Consider the following 14,937-nt stretch of genomic DNA (forward strand, 5'->3'; position numbering starts at 1 on the left):
TTCTTTCTTAATGGCCTGTCACCTTTTCCTTTGTTCTCATTTAAGGGCTCTTCGCCCAGGCAACACAGGAAGCTAGCCTGGCCTGTTTAGCTTTTAGCACTTACTGGATTCAGGAATTTAGAGTCTGGCACCCCCAAACAAATAACAGTATTTCTCGATCTGAATTTTCACATAGGGAAGGCTGATTCACACATGAACACTCCATTGCTTCATGATAGTTTATAGTACTGAAAACCAATATCATATCTCTAGAAGATGCTGAGAACAAATTCACATTATATGTACATCACTTGATAACATATCGGTCTCAGTCAATGAGCTCGCGCTGAACATGTAAACTTTCTCCATTTCAAGGTATTGTATCTGGGTTGATATGAAGTGAGAGGGGAGTTCTCTTCTGGTTTGTTTGATCGGTAATGGCTGCTTCATATTGCCATCATCAAGTGACAATCATGCATTTATGAACAAGACCTGAAGCTTAGAGGCCTATTATAGATATTCGTATTTTGTCAATGGCTTTTGTCACTAAGCTTCGGTTGCTGAGGCAATATAACTCAGGTCTATATTTTAGCAAGCCTCTGTAGTGCTGGACCTGAGCCTAAGACGACCATGTTCCAGCCCCTCATTGGTGACCAATTGCGAGTAGATGTCTCTCAGTCACTATCTCCCAATTTGTTTCCTACCATATTTGTATGCAAACAAAATAACAGAGCACCTTGGTACACTTGGGGCACATAAATCACAAATAATAATTAGCAAGTTCCCATTTCTGTAATACTGGCAAGTGGCAGAAAATGCAGAAAATACATTTGGAGAGGGTTAAGAAGAGAGTCATAGAGACTGTTGCTTCTGCTGCTTCTTCCGTTGTACTGCTGTACGCAGAGCCTGAAGAATCATATGTTGATTATTGGTGATATTGTAGTTGGTCAAATTTAACAGCTTGTTGAAATTAGCCTCTGAATACTGCAGCGCGCCAGTAGCAAATGGGGTAAATACAGTGCTGCTGACATCAACTTGGCCTTCCTCCATCTCACTAGGACTGCGTTCTACACCTATGGAAACAAGATGGAAGGAAATAATGTGTGCTATAATCCATATGATATGCAATTATCTTTTTTGCCATTTTAGTAGAATCAGTAAAATCAGTAACTCACTTCGTATCGAGATCAAGGAGAAAGACAGGAATTAGGGGTGTGGGTGTGGATAAGCTCAACAACAGGATTTTCAGAAAATGGCACCCCTAAATAAACCAGAGCTGGGAAACCTCTGACGCACTAGATGCTGTTGAGCTATAACTCTTACTATTCTAACCACTGACCATGTTGGCTGGGGCTTGTGGGTCCAACAATATATGGAGAGCCACAAGCCCCCCCCCCCATCCCTGGTCAATAACTTCTAATTTCATTAGAACATTGAACTAGGTTGAGAGGTGGGTGTGTGGGTGTGTAATGCCAAGCTTCACATTCTTATCAAGGAGTCAGAGAGGAGAGTATGAGCATATTCATCACTGCCTGTTAATTGCTCAGCCACTTCAGTTTCCTGTGAGAAACTGGTAAGAAATCTCTGCCCATTTATGACTAGGCTATTTGACACAACCTCATCTTGGTAAAACATGCTGTCAGAATAGATGAGATGAGGAAAATCTTGAAGGTAACTGAAACCAATCTGAGGTTGGGCAATTGTGTTTATGGTCTATATTTGTATGTATTTATAATAAAGGGGAGAAGATCTCCATCTGCCACATTCATCTCGGTTTTTAATGCAGCAGTGCAACAAGTGCTGAGTGAATGGGTTGAAGGCTAGAAGCTAGAGGGAAGATTTGATAACGGAGACTGGGTTAGGGATAAAAGATGATGAGCCAGTGGAACAAAAGAAGACAGATTGAAGTGAGAGTGCTACATAGAACCCAGGGCATTTTTTTGACAATGGCATAGAGTGCCATTGTCAAAAAGGGAAAGTCTGGGTATGCATAGAGCTTTTTTTGCTCTCTTCTGCACGTGTCCTCTCTTTTGATCCCAGCCATTATTTATACACACACACACACACACACACACACTTGTGTGTGTATGTGTGTGTGCATTGGTGTCAGTAATGAAAATAAGCAGATAAGAAAGTCATGTTGTCTTCAGGAAGACTATTGCTCTTCTTTACTCACCAGGAGCTTTGTATTTTTGGAAGGTATCGCATACCAGGGGAAAATACAGCAATATGGGAGCCTTTGGACTCTCTGCTTTGTCGAAGAGGTAGCATTCCTTGAGATGCTTCCTGTCTTCATCTGTCAGCACAACCTTGGGAAATGGAATGCCCTGCTCCGCATAGTATTTTGTAGCTAGATCCAATGGCTAGAGCATTAAACATGAACAACATCAGAACCCAAAGAGATATGGTTACAGCTTTCCTTTCTCAAAAGCTAGTAGTTGCACTAGAAGGATGATATGGCACTTATCAGGGATATTTGGGGTATGGGTACTCTTGTCTTGGCATAGGTAGGTGGATCAGATTTTCTAGCACTATGAGTCTATAAAATGGTGATGAAGGAGGAGGACACAATAATAATTGTCCAAGGTCCAGTCTGTCTAGGACGTCCACTGTCCTCTCCCAGGGGCTGTTTCTCTTTTGCTTGTTCTCACTCTCTTTCCATGAAAATACTGAGGATTAGAAAGCAAAGTCATATTTCTCCACATTACTTCCCATGTAAGAAGACTGTGTAAAAAGCTGAAGCTAGATCTTTGGTGGGAGGGAGAAATGGGGACCGCCTGCCTGCCCCCCAGCATTACTCCATATGACTCAGTCATACTTGGAAGAAGAAGAAAAGAATCCATTTTGATATCAAATGTGAAGCTACACCAAATAACTATATGGCATAGCACAAGTTCTTTTTCAAGCTCTTCCAGTCTTCTGTTAATATTTGAAGTAAAAAATTAATGAAAAGACGAGTGGTTATGGTCAAGTTGCTAAAGATAATAAAAAGAATCTTCTCACCAATGTCTGTGATCCTCCACTATAATTTAAATGCAAAATAAGGTCCACTTTCCTCTCTGGCCTCAGAAGCGGTGGGCAGCTGGTATTGATGAAAAAAGCTGTGTCTGTCAGTTCCAAATATTCTGGTGTTTCATTCAACTTGTTGGGGAAATTATCTAGTACAGTATCTGAAAGGCAAATTCTTTAGCTTTATATGCAATGTTGCAAAGAAAACTCATATATGTTATTAAAGACCAGGAGGACTCAATTAATTATGTATCATTAACAGGTTAATGATACTACAGTGCAGCCTTAATTTACTTATTCATAGTTTATATTCTCTATATAGATGCCTCTTTTGATAACAGGTACCTTTTATACTTTCATTTTCTTCCTTCAACTTTTGAAATTTCAGTTGATCCAGCAAAGCAGTGTTAGACCTATCAAGAAAGAAGCTATGTGCCTGAGACCACAAATTATTTAACTTAGTTTGCCTTTACAGTGGTTCCTCGGGTTAAGAACTTAATTCGTTTTGGAGGTCCATTCTTAACCTGAAACTGTTCTTAACCTGAGGTACCACTTTAGCTAATGGGGCCTCCCGCTGCCGCCGCACGATTTCTGTTCTCATCCTGAAGCAAAATTCTTAACCCAAGGTACTATTTCTGGGTTAGCAGAGTCTGTAACCTGAAGCGTCTGTAACCAAGGTACCACTGTATAGTTGATACTAAATCCTAGCAGATTAAATTCAGAGAAACCAGAATGCATCCTGCTGTAGGGTTAGTGGAGAGGAGAGATAAACATTTTAAATTGTGCTTATTAGTACAGCAATGTTATCAACAGCAATTCTTTCCTCCATGCCTTATGATTGTTTTTCTGTTAATACATTTACAAAATATTTGTTTTGAAATGCTTAATAATTTCTTTTTAAAGAATCATTGCATTTACTGTATATCCCACCTTTCCTCCATGGAACTCAAGGTGGGGTACATAGCTTGCTGCCTCCCCAGTTAATTCCCACAACAAGAGGTTAGGTTGAGAGCGAGTGTCCGGTCCAAGGCCACCCAGTCAACTTCATGGCTGAATGGGGATTTGAACCCTGGTCTCCCAGGTCCTAGTCTAACATTCTAACCACTACACCACTCCCTAGGTTCATCTTTTAAATAACCAAAAAGGACCCCAGGTCACTATGACTAAAACAACGTAGTTGTAATGCCATTCCTACAAACCTCCCTTATGTTTCTTCTTTTGCTACTCCAGATCTTGGAAACAGACAAGCATGAAGTGTTTCTGGAAAGCCTGAACCTCAGAATAATTGTTAATGTAATGTATCTGCATAATGTATTCTGGGTGTACAAGGAACAAGAAGGGAGAACAGTCAAGGAAGAAATGAAGAATGACTGGCTGCACAGGTTCCAAACATGCTCTGTTTTAGCACTCCCAGTCTAATCTCACTTCTGTTGTATCTGTTTTCAACAAATACTCTCCCTGTAATTATGAGAATTTCATTTCCCAGAAAGTGGAAGAAGCAACAAAGGAATCATCTATCTTTTACCTGGTTTTCACCAACAGGAAGGAACTGATCAGCGAAGTGGAAGTACTGGGAAATCTGTGAGGAAGGGATCATGTCCTATTGAGCTTCATTTTAAGAGGCAATGGAAAGCTGAGTGTAGTTGGATGTGCACTTTAAGAAGGCTGATTTCAAAAAGGTTAAGGAACTACTGGGTGAGATCCCATGATTAGAAATACTCAAACAGAAGGGAGTCCAAATGGGAGTTCCTAAAGGTGAACCATTGAAGGCACAAATGCAGACAATTCCAATAAGAAAGAAAATTGGGAGGCATCTAAAAAAATCAGTGTGGCTGCATAAGGAGAACTGAGATTTAAGAAGGGCATTTATTAAAAAATGGAAGAAAGGGGAAATCACAAAGGAATCATATACAAGAGTAGCCAACAGGCATAAATCTTACAATTCTTTGCTAGGTCACTAGCAAGGCTCAACTTAGCTCACTTTAGAGAAAAATCCAGTTACAGCATAAAAAATAACACTGCATGAATATAAAAAGAAAGTAAGGAATAGAAGTCAGTAGAAGAATGAGAAACTGCTCACTGGGCAGCAGATATACCCTTCCCAGTGGCCTTGACACAAAGATAAGGCACTAATATAAGACACAAAGCAACAGCTGTGTTTGCTTTGTGCAATTTGGAAAATTACAGCCCCACTAGAATGCTCTAGCATATTCCAGCATTTACTGGCAGCTTCTGCCTTCCTAAAACTTAATACCTTGACACAAGCAAGTATTAGGTCTTCTGCGTGGAGAAGACAGAGAAATGCTGTTAGGTGGCAGAGAGAAGACAGAACTGCTCAACACCTACTTTGCCTCTGCCTTCACTCAAAAGGAAAGCAGGGCCCAAACTGGTGATAACAGAATAAACAATGCAAGGAGAGCGCTGAAGATGAAGCAAGCTTGTTTTCACCTACTCCAGAGTCCCCGGATTTGCAAATCTGTCCCCGGACAAATTCTGTCCCCAGAATGTCCCCAGGTTTGCAAATCTGTCCCTGGGAAACGTAGCAGCAGCAGCCTCAGCAGCCCAGAGCCAGCCAGAGCCAACTGCACTACCAGGCTGGCCCGTCCTGGGCAATGACCGCCTGCCCATGACTCCTGAGCCTCCCCTGATCTGTCAAAACAAAGGGGGAAGGAGATCGGGGAAAGCTCGGGAGTCACGGGCAGGCGGCGCGCCATTGCCCAGTTTAAAAAAAAAACAACTCTGCGCATTTGTTTCACAGGGTGCAAAAGAAGGGCTTTGCACCTTTATACAATATGCATGTGTGCTTGGGCCCAGGGTCTTTTGCCTCACTATCCCCACTACTGACTCCCTGTTGCTACTCAGCTTTAAAAAGGGGGGGGAGTGTCCCCGGATTCATTGAAAAAATTCTGGTAACCATAGCGCTAGGACCCAAACCAATGGCTTCAAGTTACAAGAAAGGAGATTCCAAATAAACATCAGAAAGAACTTTCTGAGAGTAAGAGCTGTTCAACAGTGGAATGGACTCCCTTGGGAGGTTGTAGAGTCTCCTTCATTTTTAAGAAGAGGTTATATGGCCATCTGTCATGAGTGCTTTAGTTGAGATTCCTGCATTGAGGGAGTTGGATGCCCTCAGGATTCCTTCCAACTCTACAATTCTATGATTCTGTGAAGAGGATGTGGCCCTTGATCAGGGAACTTTTGTGCACCAAGGCATATGCCCAGCACCATCTTGAGGCTATTTCTGCCCTGCCACCACTACTGGGCAAAGAGGCTGATTAACTGAAATGTGGATGGAAAAAGAAGTGGAGGCTAACTTGGGAGCTGGCAACTGTTGACCGAGGGGGCAGAGGATTAGCTGTTTCTCCTCAGCTGAGAAATATGTGACATCCAGGTGTATGCTGTGCACAGGCTTCTGTGGGGAGAAGATCATAAGACATATCCAAAACAAAAGAAAAGAGAGAGGGGAGAAGAGATCTGAGTAAATGAGTTCAAGGGAATTACCTTTCCACATTGAAAACCTGTCATTCTCCAAGTATTTATTGTTGACTTGGAGGCCCCTCATGAAATTGCCATATTCTGCAACAATTGGCCGCATTGTTACAACATCTCTAAGCACATCAGTGAGGCTTCCGCTGGGGGTGAAGAGGCGTGTTGGCTGTACATCTGGCCGGCGAGGCATGCTGGGCAGAGTACCATCTTCTGTGGAACACATGACAATTTTGTTTAGATCCCTTACTCAGAATGCACCTTGATAGTACCAATACAGCTACTGCTGCTACTAGGGGGAGCAGTTGGCACTGTGGTCTAAACCACTGAGCCTCTTGGGATTGCTAATCAGAAGGTTGGCGGTTTGAATGCCCACAATGGGGTGAGCTCCATTGCTCTGTCCCAGCTTCTGCCACCCCAGCAGTTCAAAAGCACACCAGTGCAAGTAGATAAATAGGTACCACTGTGACAGGAAGGTAAATGGTGTTTCTGTGCACTCCCTCGGCCTGAAAGCAAGCAAGATGAGCGCTGCAACCCCATAGTTGCCTTTGACCGGACTTAACCATCCAAGGGTCCTTTACCTTTTTACCTTTTAACTGCTGCTACTATTAACAGTAACAATACTGAGGGTTTTAAAGGGCATCTTTTTGCTGTGAGTGTTTAAAATCAGATAGGGCTATATTGTAGCCTGTTTACTCTTCAATCCATTTTTAAGCAACCTCTTACAGTCCCACTCCCCTAAATTATCCTCTGCTTTAATGATCCAAAATTGGCCAAAATAATTTACTAGCTTTGGGCGTTTAACTATAAATTATAGCAAATCTAAAGGGATGCAGGTGGCACTGTGGGTAAAACCTCAGTGCCTAGGACTTGCCGATCATATGGTCAGCGGTTCGAATCCCCGCGGCGGGGTGAGCTCCCGTAGTTCGGTCCCAGCACCTGCCCACCTAGCAGTTCGAAAGCACCCCTAAGTGCAAGTAGATAAATAGGTACCGCTTTATAGCGGGAAGGTAAACAGCGTTTCTGTGTGCTGCGCTGGTGCTGGCTCGCCAGAGCAGCTTCGTCACGCTGGCCACGTGACCCGGAAGTGTCTTCGGACAGCGCTGGCTCCCGGCCTCTTAAGCGAGATGAGCACGCAACCCCAGAGTCGGTCACGACTGGCCCGTATGGGCAGGGGTACCTTTACCTTTACTAATAGCAAATCTAAGATCCAACTGTTTGCTAAAGACCACGGGAAATATAGTTTCCTCCTCACAGACCGACAATTCCCAGTACCCTTAACAAACTACTGTTTCCAGGGGTGCCAACATGAATAAAATATTGCAAGGGGCAGGTAAGCCCCACCCTGCATAATCGATCACATGACTGGGCTCAGCTGTACCATTTGAAGGGCAATGGTCATTAACTTTGTGGGGGCTCGGTCCCCTCAAATATTTTATTGGGGAGGGCGAAGGGACCTTGGCGTCTAGGAGTTGCCTCCTATCACAGTCCCCAAGATTCCTTGAGAGAAAGCTGTGCACTTTAAATGTGCATTGCATGCACCTTAAATGTACAATGTGGATCATCCCAGAATGTCTTACTTGGAAGAAAGATATCTTTATTTAAGCAGGTAAAAGCACAGGCTCAGCAGTAGACACAGTGCTCAAGAGTCACAATTCCAGTGTTCAGAAACAGGTGTCCCAATGAACTTTCCCACCCCCTCCAAGCTTTTAAAAGGAGGTATGGAGTGGTCATTTGATACTCTCTAGCCTTGTGGGGTGGTTGTATCTGTTCCCATCTGTGAAGGTGGCGCCTGGTTATAGGCAACAAGACTGCAGCCTCCTGTTCAGACTCCTGGCATAGCTGATCAAAGTCTTCCCCAGTCTCCGCTAAGGCTTTCTGCTCTGCAGGAAGGTCAGAGAGGGGGAGCCAGCATCCTGCTCTCCCTTCCAAAGTGACTGAAGTGGTAAGGAGAGATTTGCCCCCCCCCTCCAACCCATGTTCCACAAATTCAGTTCTTTCCCTGTTTCTTCCTCCTCCATCAGAGCCAGCCAACCCAAGCTTGATCCCAACAGTGCTGCGTGCCTCATGACAGAGCCCAAGGTACATTAGCCAAAGAAGAAATGATGTTCTACTGACCAATATCCACCACTCTGTCTCTTGTCCACCTGTGCCAGAAGTCTTCTGAACAGTCAGCTAAATACAATGCATCCAGCAAACTCTGGGAATATATATTACTCAACATGCCTGAGAAACATAGAAAATGCAAAAGTAAAATAAAAACCATTTGATCTCAGAGCTTTGATGTAATTTCTAGATGATGGTAAAGAGGGTGTTGCATTTGTTTCTTTCATTTATTGTTTTGAAATGGATATCATGTTCACTCATATTTTACTAATTACTGTGTTTACTATATCCGGTCGTCAGTGCTATTTTTCTAGGGGGAAAAGATGCCAGAACTCACCACAAATGCCTCCCTTATTCTTTTATAATGGCAATGGTGCCCATCTGAGAGGTGCCAGAACTGAAAAAAGCCTGTAGTGCAGTTCTCATTCCCATCAGTAATGTGTGAAAGATGAGTATATAGTACAAAAAAAAACCCGTGTGAGTGGTAAGGACTCAATTTCAAAATACAGGGAACTAAAACAATATAGATTTTGTTGGTATCTCTGTTCAGGTCTTCAAAGACCACCTCTATCCATATGACTTTGTGTTCAGCATCTGAGGCCCTTCTTTGTGTGCCTCCTCCACAAGAGGTCCAGGAGGTGGCAACACAAGAACAGGCCTTCTCTGCAGTGGCACCCCATCTGTGGAATGCTCTCCCCAGGGAGGTTCAGCTGGCACCTTCATTATACACCTTTAGGTGCCAGGCGAAAATGTTCCTCTTTAACCAGGCCTTTGGCTGATTAACATTTTATACCTCTATTAAATGTATTTGTGGGAGAGGGGTTATTTCTTTGCAGGGTTTTTTGTTCTTGTTTTTATCTTGTGCTTTTATACTGCTTATTGTATTTTGTGCTTTTATATTGTATTTTTATGTTGTGAACCACCCTGAGATCTGCGGATGAAGGGCGGTATTCAAATTTCATAAATAATAATAAGTCACCTTGCATGTAACAGAGCTCAGATTCCGGCAGCTTCTTTGTCAAGTGGCCCATGTAGAACTGACTTCCAAAATGTTCCACATTAATGAAAGCTCCATATTTCAAGAAGCCAGCTTCATAGGGAGTAAATTCCACCCACTCTGCAAACAACCATACAAAAATATTTGTTAAGTACAGTATAATTATTGTGAAAGACGGGTAAGAAATCTAATAAATGAATGATGTAATAATTACATTGTAGGGAACATTGCAATAAAATCTGCATTCTACTTCTGTATGATAATCATAATTAACCGTTTCAATGGATTTGGAAATCACAACTCCCATCCCTCTTACAGAAACTCTACACCTATCAGCCAATCACCCATTCCCACCACCCTTCTGAGTAATACCCCTCCCCACCCTCTCACTATATATAAGGGTCTGGTGGCTTCTGTTTCAGTGTATCTGAAGAAGTGTGCATGCACACGAAAGCTTATACCCAGAACAAACTTAGTTGGTCTCTAAGGTGCTACTGGACAATTTTTTTAATATTTTTTTTTTATATCTCTCTAACAGCATTCATGCAGCAACTGCTCCACATGGCAGCCATAATGTGTTACTACACCTTCCTAAATGGGTCACCTTCATCTATAGCTGACAGTGAAGTGGAAACTCTCTGTGCAACAAGAGTAATTTACAAAAGAAGCCAATACTCAGGGCTATCACTGTATGGGAGCACTTTCCATGTGATTATTGTTTCAAGTATAGAGCAGGCCTAAAAGGAGGGCGAATGAGTACTCAAGAGCACTCAATGTGGTATCAAAGACTGACAGGACTTAATTGCTCAAGATCCAAGAATTCTCTTAGGATTTTGAAACAAAGGTATAATTCTGTATAAAAATGTACACAACACACAATCTGTGCTGCACCACTGCCAGGAGATTTAGTATCTATTAGTGGGGAAATGTCAACCAATAGTCTTCACCTGGCCCCCTGCCTTCGAAGCAAGCTCAAATAATTTTGTCCCTACCTTTAAAATCTAGAGTGCTGTATCTTTCTTTGACATTGAGAGCAAGGTAGATGGGAAGTGGGTTCTGACCCAGATTCACAGCCTGTCGTTGATCTGAGAGCTTGTGATGATTGGGCTGTTTGGGAAAAACAGCAGTCAGCAGAAGAGATACTTGCACAAATAAATTTCACAAAGAACCTGTCATAATACATCTTGGCATCCTCATCTTGGGTCAGACCCAGACTTTGCTCCTTACCTATGAGAGGCAACGTTTGCCAATTCCTCCTTCCCAGTGCAGTTGCCAGTACCACCTCGCACAATACTCCAGAGTGCTGGGCGATCTTGTTATGGATGCTTTAGCTGAGATGCCTGCATTGCAGGGGATTGGACTAGATTACTCTTGGGTTCCCTACAACTTTACAATTCTATGATTTCCTGACCTCTCCTCTCCAAGCATACCCCATAAATCTGTTCTGGGTCCCCCACAACCTTCCAGATCAAATGTATGGGGCACACAGGAGACATACAGAGAGAGGACAGAAAAGCTCCATTGCCCAGCTAAATCTCCTTGTGATGGTGAAAACGGTTCAGTGGATACTGCCCAATATTTTAATATATTTAGATGCAAGCTTGTGTTGTTGTTTCCATCCCAACTCTTCACAACAGGTGTGCTATCAATATAAATTAAAGAAATAATAGCAAACACCCTTTCCGTGCTTAATTTGTTTCATATTTTCCCCATATGCCAGCCCACATTATGCTTCCCACCCACTCCCAAAAAGTATTAATACAATACCTCATCATTAAACATGGCTTCAATAATGAGCCCCCAGAGATCTATAAAAGAGAGCTTATATCCATCTCGGTGCCTCTGACAGATTTCCTTTTCATAGTATGTTAAGTGCCTCCGAGAAAAACAGGAAAGCTTGTTTTTCATGACATGTTTCCGAGCATCATTGATGTGCGCTTCCAAATCTTTTTGTGACCAGTTGGCATCTTCATATAAATTTATCATGGTCCTAAGGAAAATAAATTTAAAAAGGAGAAGCTAAAATTGTAATTGGCCGTGGAATACACAAGACGAAATGGTTAAATCGGCTATGATAAAATGGGCACAGGACATTGGGCATAACATTATGTTTGAGGACTGGGAAAGGTTGTGGACCACTGGGCTGAACTTCACCGCATGTAATGCTCTGAAGGAAAATGTTATGAAAATGATATATAGATGGTACATGACCCCAGTTAAACTTGCCAAAATATACCATTCGTCTGATAATAAATGTTGGAAATGTAAAGAAAATGAAGGAACATTCTTTCACCTCTGGTGGACATGCCCTAAGGTGAAGGTCTTCTGGGAAATGATATATAATGAGCTGAAAAAGGTATTTAAGTATACCTTCACAAAGAAACCAGAGGCCTTTCTTCTGGGCATTGTCGGCCAGAAGGTGTTAAAGAAGGATCGAACATTTTTCATGTATGCAACAACGGCAGCAAGGATTCTCATCGCAAAAAACTGGAAAACTCAAGATCTACCCACACTGGAAGAGTGGCAGATGCAGCTGATGGACTATATGCAACTGGCCGAGATGACCGGCAGAATCCGTGATCTGGGAGAAGAGAAGTTGGAGGAAGACTGGGAGAAATTCAAGATGTATTTACAAAAACATTGTAATTTGGTTGAATGTTAAGAAGGATGCTAGATTATAAAAAACTGGTCACCACTAAACTAGATTTAAATTTGATGATAAGTGAGACTAAAGAAAATATAAAACTTTTTGGAAGAAGCGCTAGATTATATGTGTGAGTGGACATGAGATTGTAAACAAGTTGATAATTTGTTTGGAAAAAATTTTTTTTTAACGATGTAAATGGGAGCGGGAGACGTGAGGGAGCCCAAAGAAGTGATGAAATTGTTGTGAAAGAAGTAAGATATGTTTTATATTTAAAAACCTTAATAAATATTTATAAAAAAAAATAAATAAATAAAATTGTAATTGGCCACAGACTTTGGGCAAATACAAATGGCCACTTATCAACTAGCAGCTAATCATGTTACGGGTGCTCAAGGAATTTTTTGCATCCACGTTCTAAGGCAAACTCACCTGATCTGCACTCCATGGACTATTGTGCAGATCAGAATGTAGCCTTCCTTAGAAAGCTAATTGCTTGAGGTGGCCTGGGGGTGCTTTTTTAAAAAAAACCTTTGAAAAAGGTAATAATAGCTACTCCAAGCAGTTGGAAAGCAAAGCATCTGCCACTGTGCACATTGAAAATGAGACTGTAAATGCCCCTAGAGCAATGGGACACAAGGACATCCCATTTCTCTCAAGGACCCATATTGGTCCCAGAGACATTTGCTCTCAGGAGTGTTTGCAGCCCCATTTTCAATCCACTCAAAGGAAGCCATGCTATCACCTGTTTTAAAAAGAAGAAAATAAATGTCAAAAGGCAGGCCTAGAGCCACCCCACAACTGTCTGTCTGGGTTAGAAATGTTCTTGAGTTCTTACGGGGGCAGAAATGCAAATTAAAACAGGAATGGAACAGAACAGAATTAAAATGAATACATATGAAAGTGAATTAGACTGAACTGTCTATCCCAAACTCGCCCTCCAGATGTTTTGGGACTACAAATCCCATCATCCCTGACTACTGGTCATGTTAGCTAGGGATGATGGGAGTTGTAGTCCCAAAACATCTGGAGGGCCAAATTTGGGGATGCCTGGTCTATCCCTAGTTGATGTGACTATTCAATGAGCAACTCATCTAGAACATCCTGCCAATCAGTTAGCAGCATTTTATCACACATCTGCACCCAATCAACAATCCAGGGAAGCAAAGGACCAGTTAAATTATCCTCACCAATTTTCATAATAAGTTTCCACATCACTTTCATATATAAAACAAGTTTTCACTGAAATACTGTTTGGTTCCAAGGATTTTGCAAATCTGATGCAAACAGCAACGAAGGTCATGTTACCCACCACCTCCTCAAAATAATAATAATAATAATCTGACTCTTAACTGATTTGAAAGTTGCTAAAGATTCCTAAACAATGTAAGTTGTTGTTGCTTAGGTCGGAAGCTTTTCAAAAGGGTTGCCTATGGTCATATCAAGACTAGGAAACTGATTGGATTGTGTTGCATTGTAGTTTGGTCTCAGCATCTGACAATGTTTGAAATGCATATATACAGTACTTCATTTCCCTAGAATTACAGACTCAGTTTTTTATTTCTGTTTTTCTAATCACACTGAGTATATTTTCCATTAATTAATAAATCTGAAAATTGGGGAGGTAGTTGTGGTGACAAGGCTTGGTTCCATTGAATCAGGACCATGAAATCACCAGGCTTATTTTGTGATTTTTTTAAAAAAAAAATCCTTGGTAAAATTGCACAAATTCAGCATAAATAATTTTTTTATTGTTTGGTTTTATAAAGTGACTGTTATGCTAAACAAAGGAGGAATGGCAGGGGCTATCCAGGTGAGGTACAGAAAGGCTTGCTTCTATTTCATGTGGTACAAAGTTTTCCATGGATGTTGAACGCTAAACAACAACTGAAGGGATACACATAAAATGTGCCGTCACCTCATGTGATTACCCCATGGCAGAAGGTTGTAAGGAAATTCTGCAGGTCTGGATACATCCCTAATAGTTTTGCTCCATGTTCTCCTTACCATGTTGTGCCAGATAAACCAGCGGTGTATGAAATACAGTCTAAGAGATTCAGCTTCTGGAGACCTAATAGGCTGCCATACATCGCAATCATGGATCTTACGCCACCTGCTGTTGTCATCACAGCCACAATGGGAACCTGAATAAATTTGAGAGCAATTATTCACAAATTTGCAAAAGTGGGAAGATTGAAGGACTGAGCAGAATCACACACACTTTTTTTTTTTAACAAAAAAGCTTAATCACATATCCAAAAACCTCATCAGGGATGGAAGATTCTATCAGTTTCAGTTTCTCTCACTTAAATTGAGTTCACTACATTTCCATTTATCTATATATTTAAATAAAATGTTCTCACAATATTCGCCAGCATTTTAGTACACATCTTTATATGCAATTTTGCCAAAGATACACAGTTTTTCTTGAAGAACTGCATCACAAAATGAGGAGAAATGTGGATCTTGGTTTTGGTTCTGGTACCTTGGTGATGGAATGCCCTCCCCATTTCCATTTGCTGAGCACCATGCTTCATTTTGGCCTTTAGTGAGGGGGCATCAAAATGGAAGGTGCAGGAACTGCTGCTGCTGCTGCTTGGGCTGCCTCCTAAGTTGTCTGTTTCCCAGCTTGCTCACATGAAAGCACAGGTGAGTTGGGGGAGATGGCAACAGCTGTGGAGCATTACACAGATGCTGACAGCATCCCCAAAACGCA

General features: G+C 41.8%; 1 protein-coding gene across 4 annotated transcripts in view; it reads right to left on the reverse strand.

The window, feature by feature from the left end:
• The window catches only part of LOC309340695 (cytosolic phospholipase A2 epsilon-like), a 40,995-nt gene continuing 26,058 nt past the window's right edge, over positions 1-14,937 (reverse strand). For 3 of the 4 annotated variants that reach the window (XM_081859623.1, XM_081859622.1, XM_081859624.1), the window contains 9 exons: positions 14,229-14,365; positions 11,345-11,567; positions 10,570-10,684; positions 9,560-9,697; positions 8,593-8,700; positions 6,490-6,687; positions 2,983-3,149; positions 2,156-2,342; positions 1-1,052 (listed from right to left, as the gene is read on the reverse strand). In XM_081859623.1, coding sequence (XP_081715749.1) covers positions 832-1,052; positions 2,156-2,342; positions 2,983-3,149; positions 6,490-6,687; positions 8,593-8,700; positions 9,560-9,697; positions 10,570-10,684; positions 11,345-11,567; positions 14,229-14,365 — 1,494 coding nt within the window. In that variant the 3' untranslated portion in view covers positions 1-831. The remainder of the gene's footprint in view (positions 1,053-2,155; positions 2,343-2,982; positions 3,150-6,489; positions 6,688-8,592; positions 8,701-9,559; positions 9,698-10,569; positions 10,685-11,344; positions 11,568-14,228; positions 14,366-14,937) is intronic. The other variant, XM_081859625.1, reaches the window with a different exon arrangement.

Source organism: Podarcis erhardii, assembly GCF_964252035.2.
Source record: "Podarcis erhardii genome assembly, chromosome: 1".
Taxonomy (NCBI): domain Eukaryota; kingdom Metazoa; phylum Chordata; class Lepidosauria; order Squamata; family Lacertidae; genus Podarcis; species Podarcis erhardii.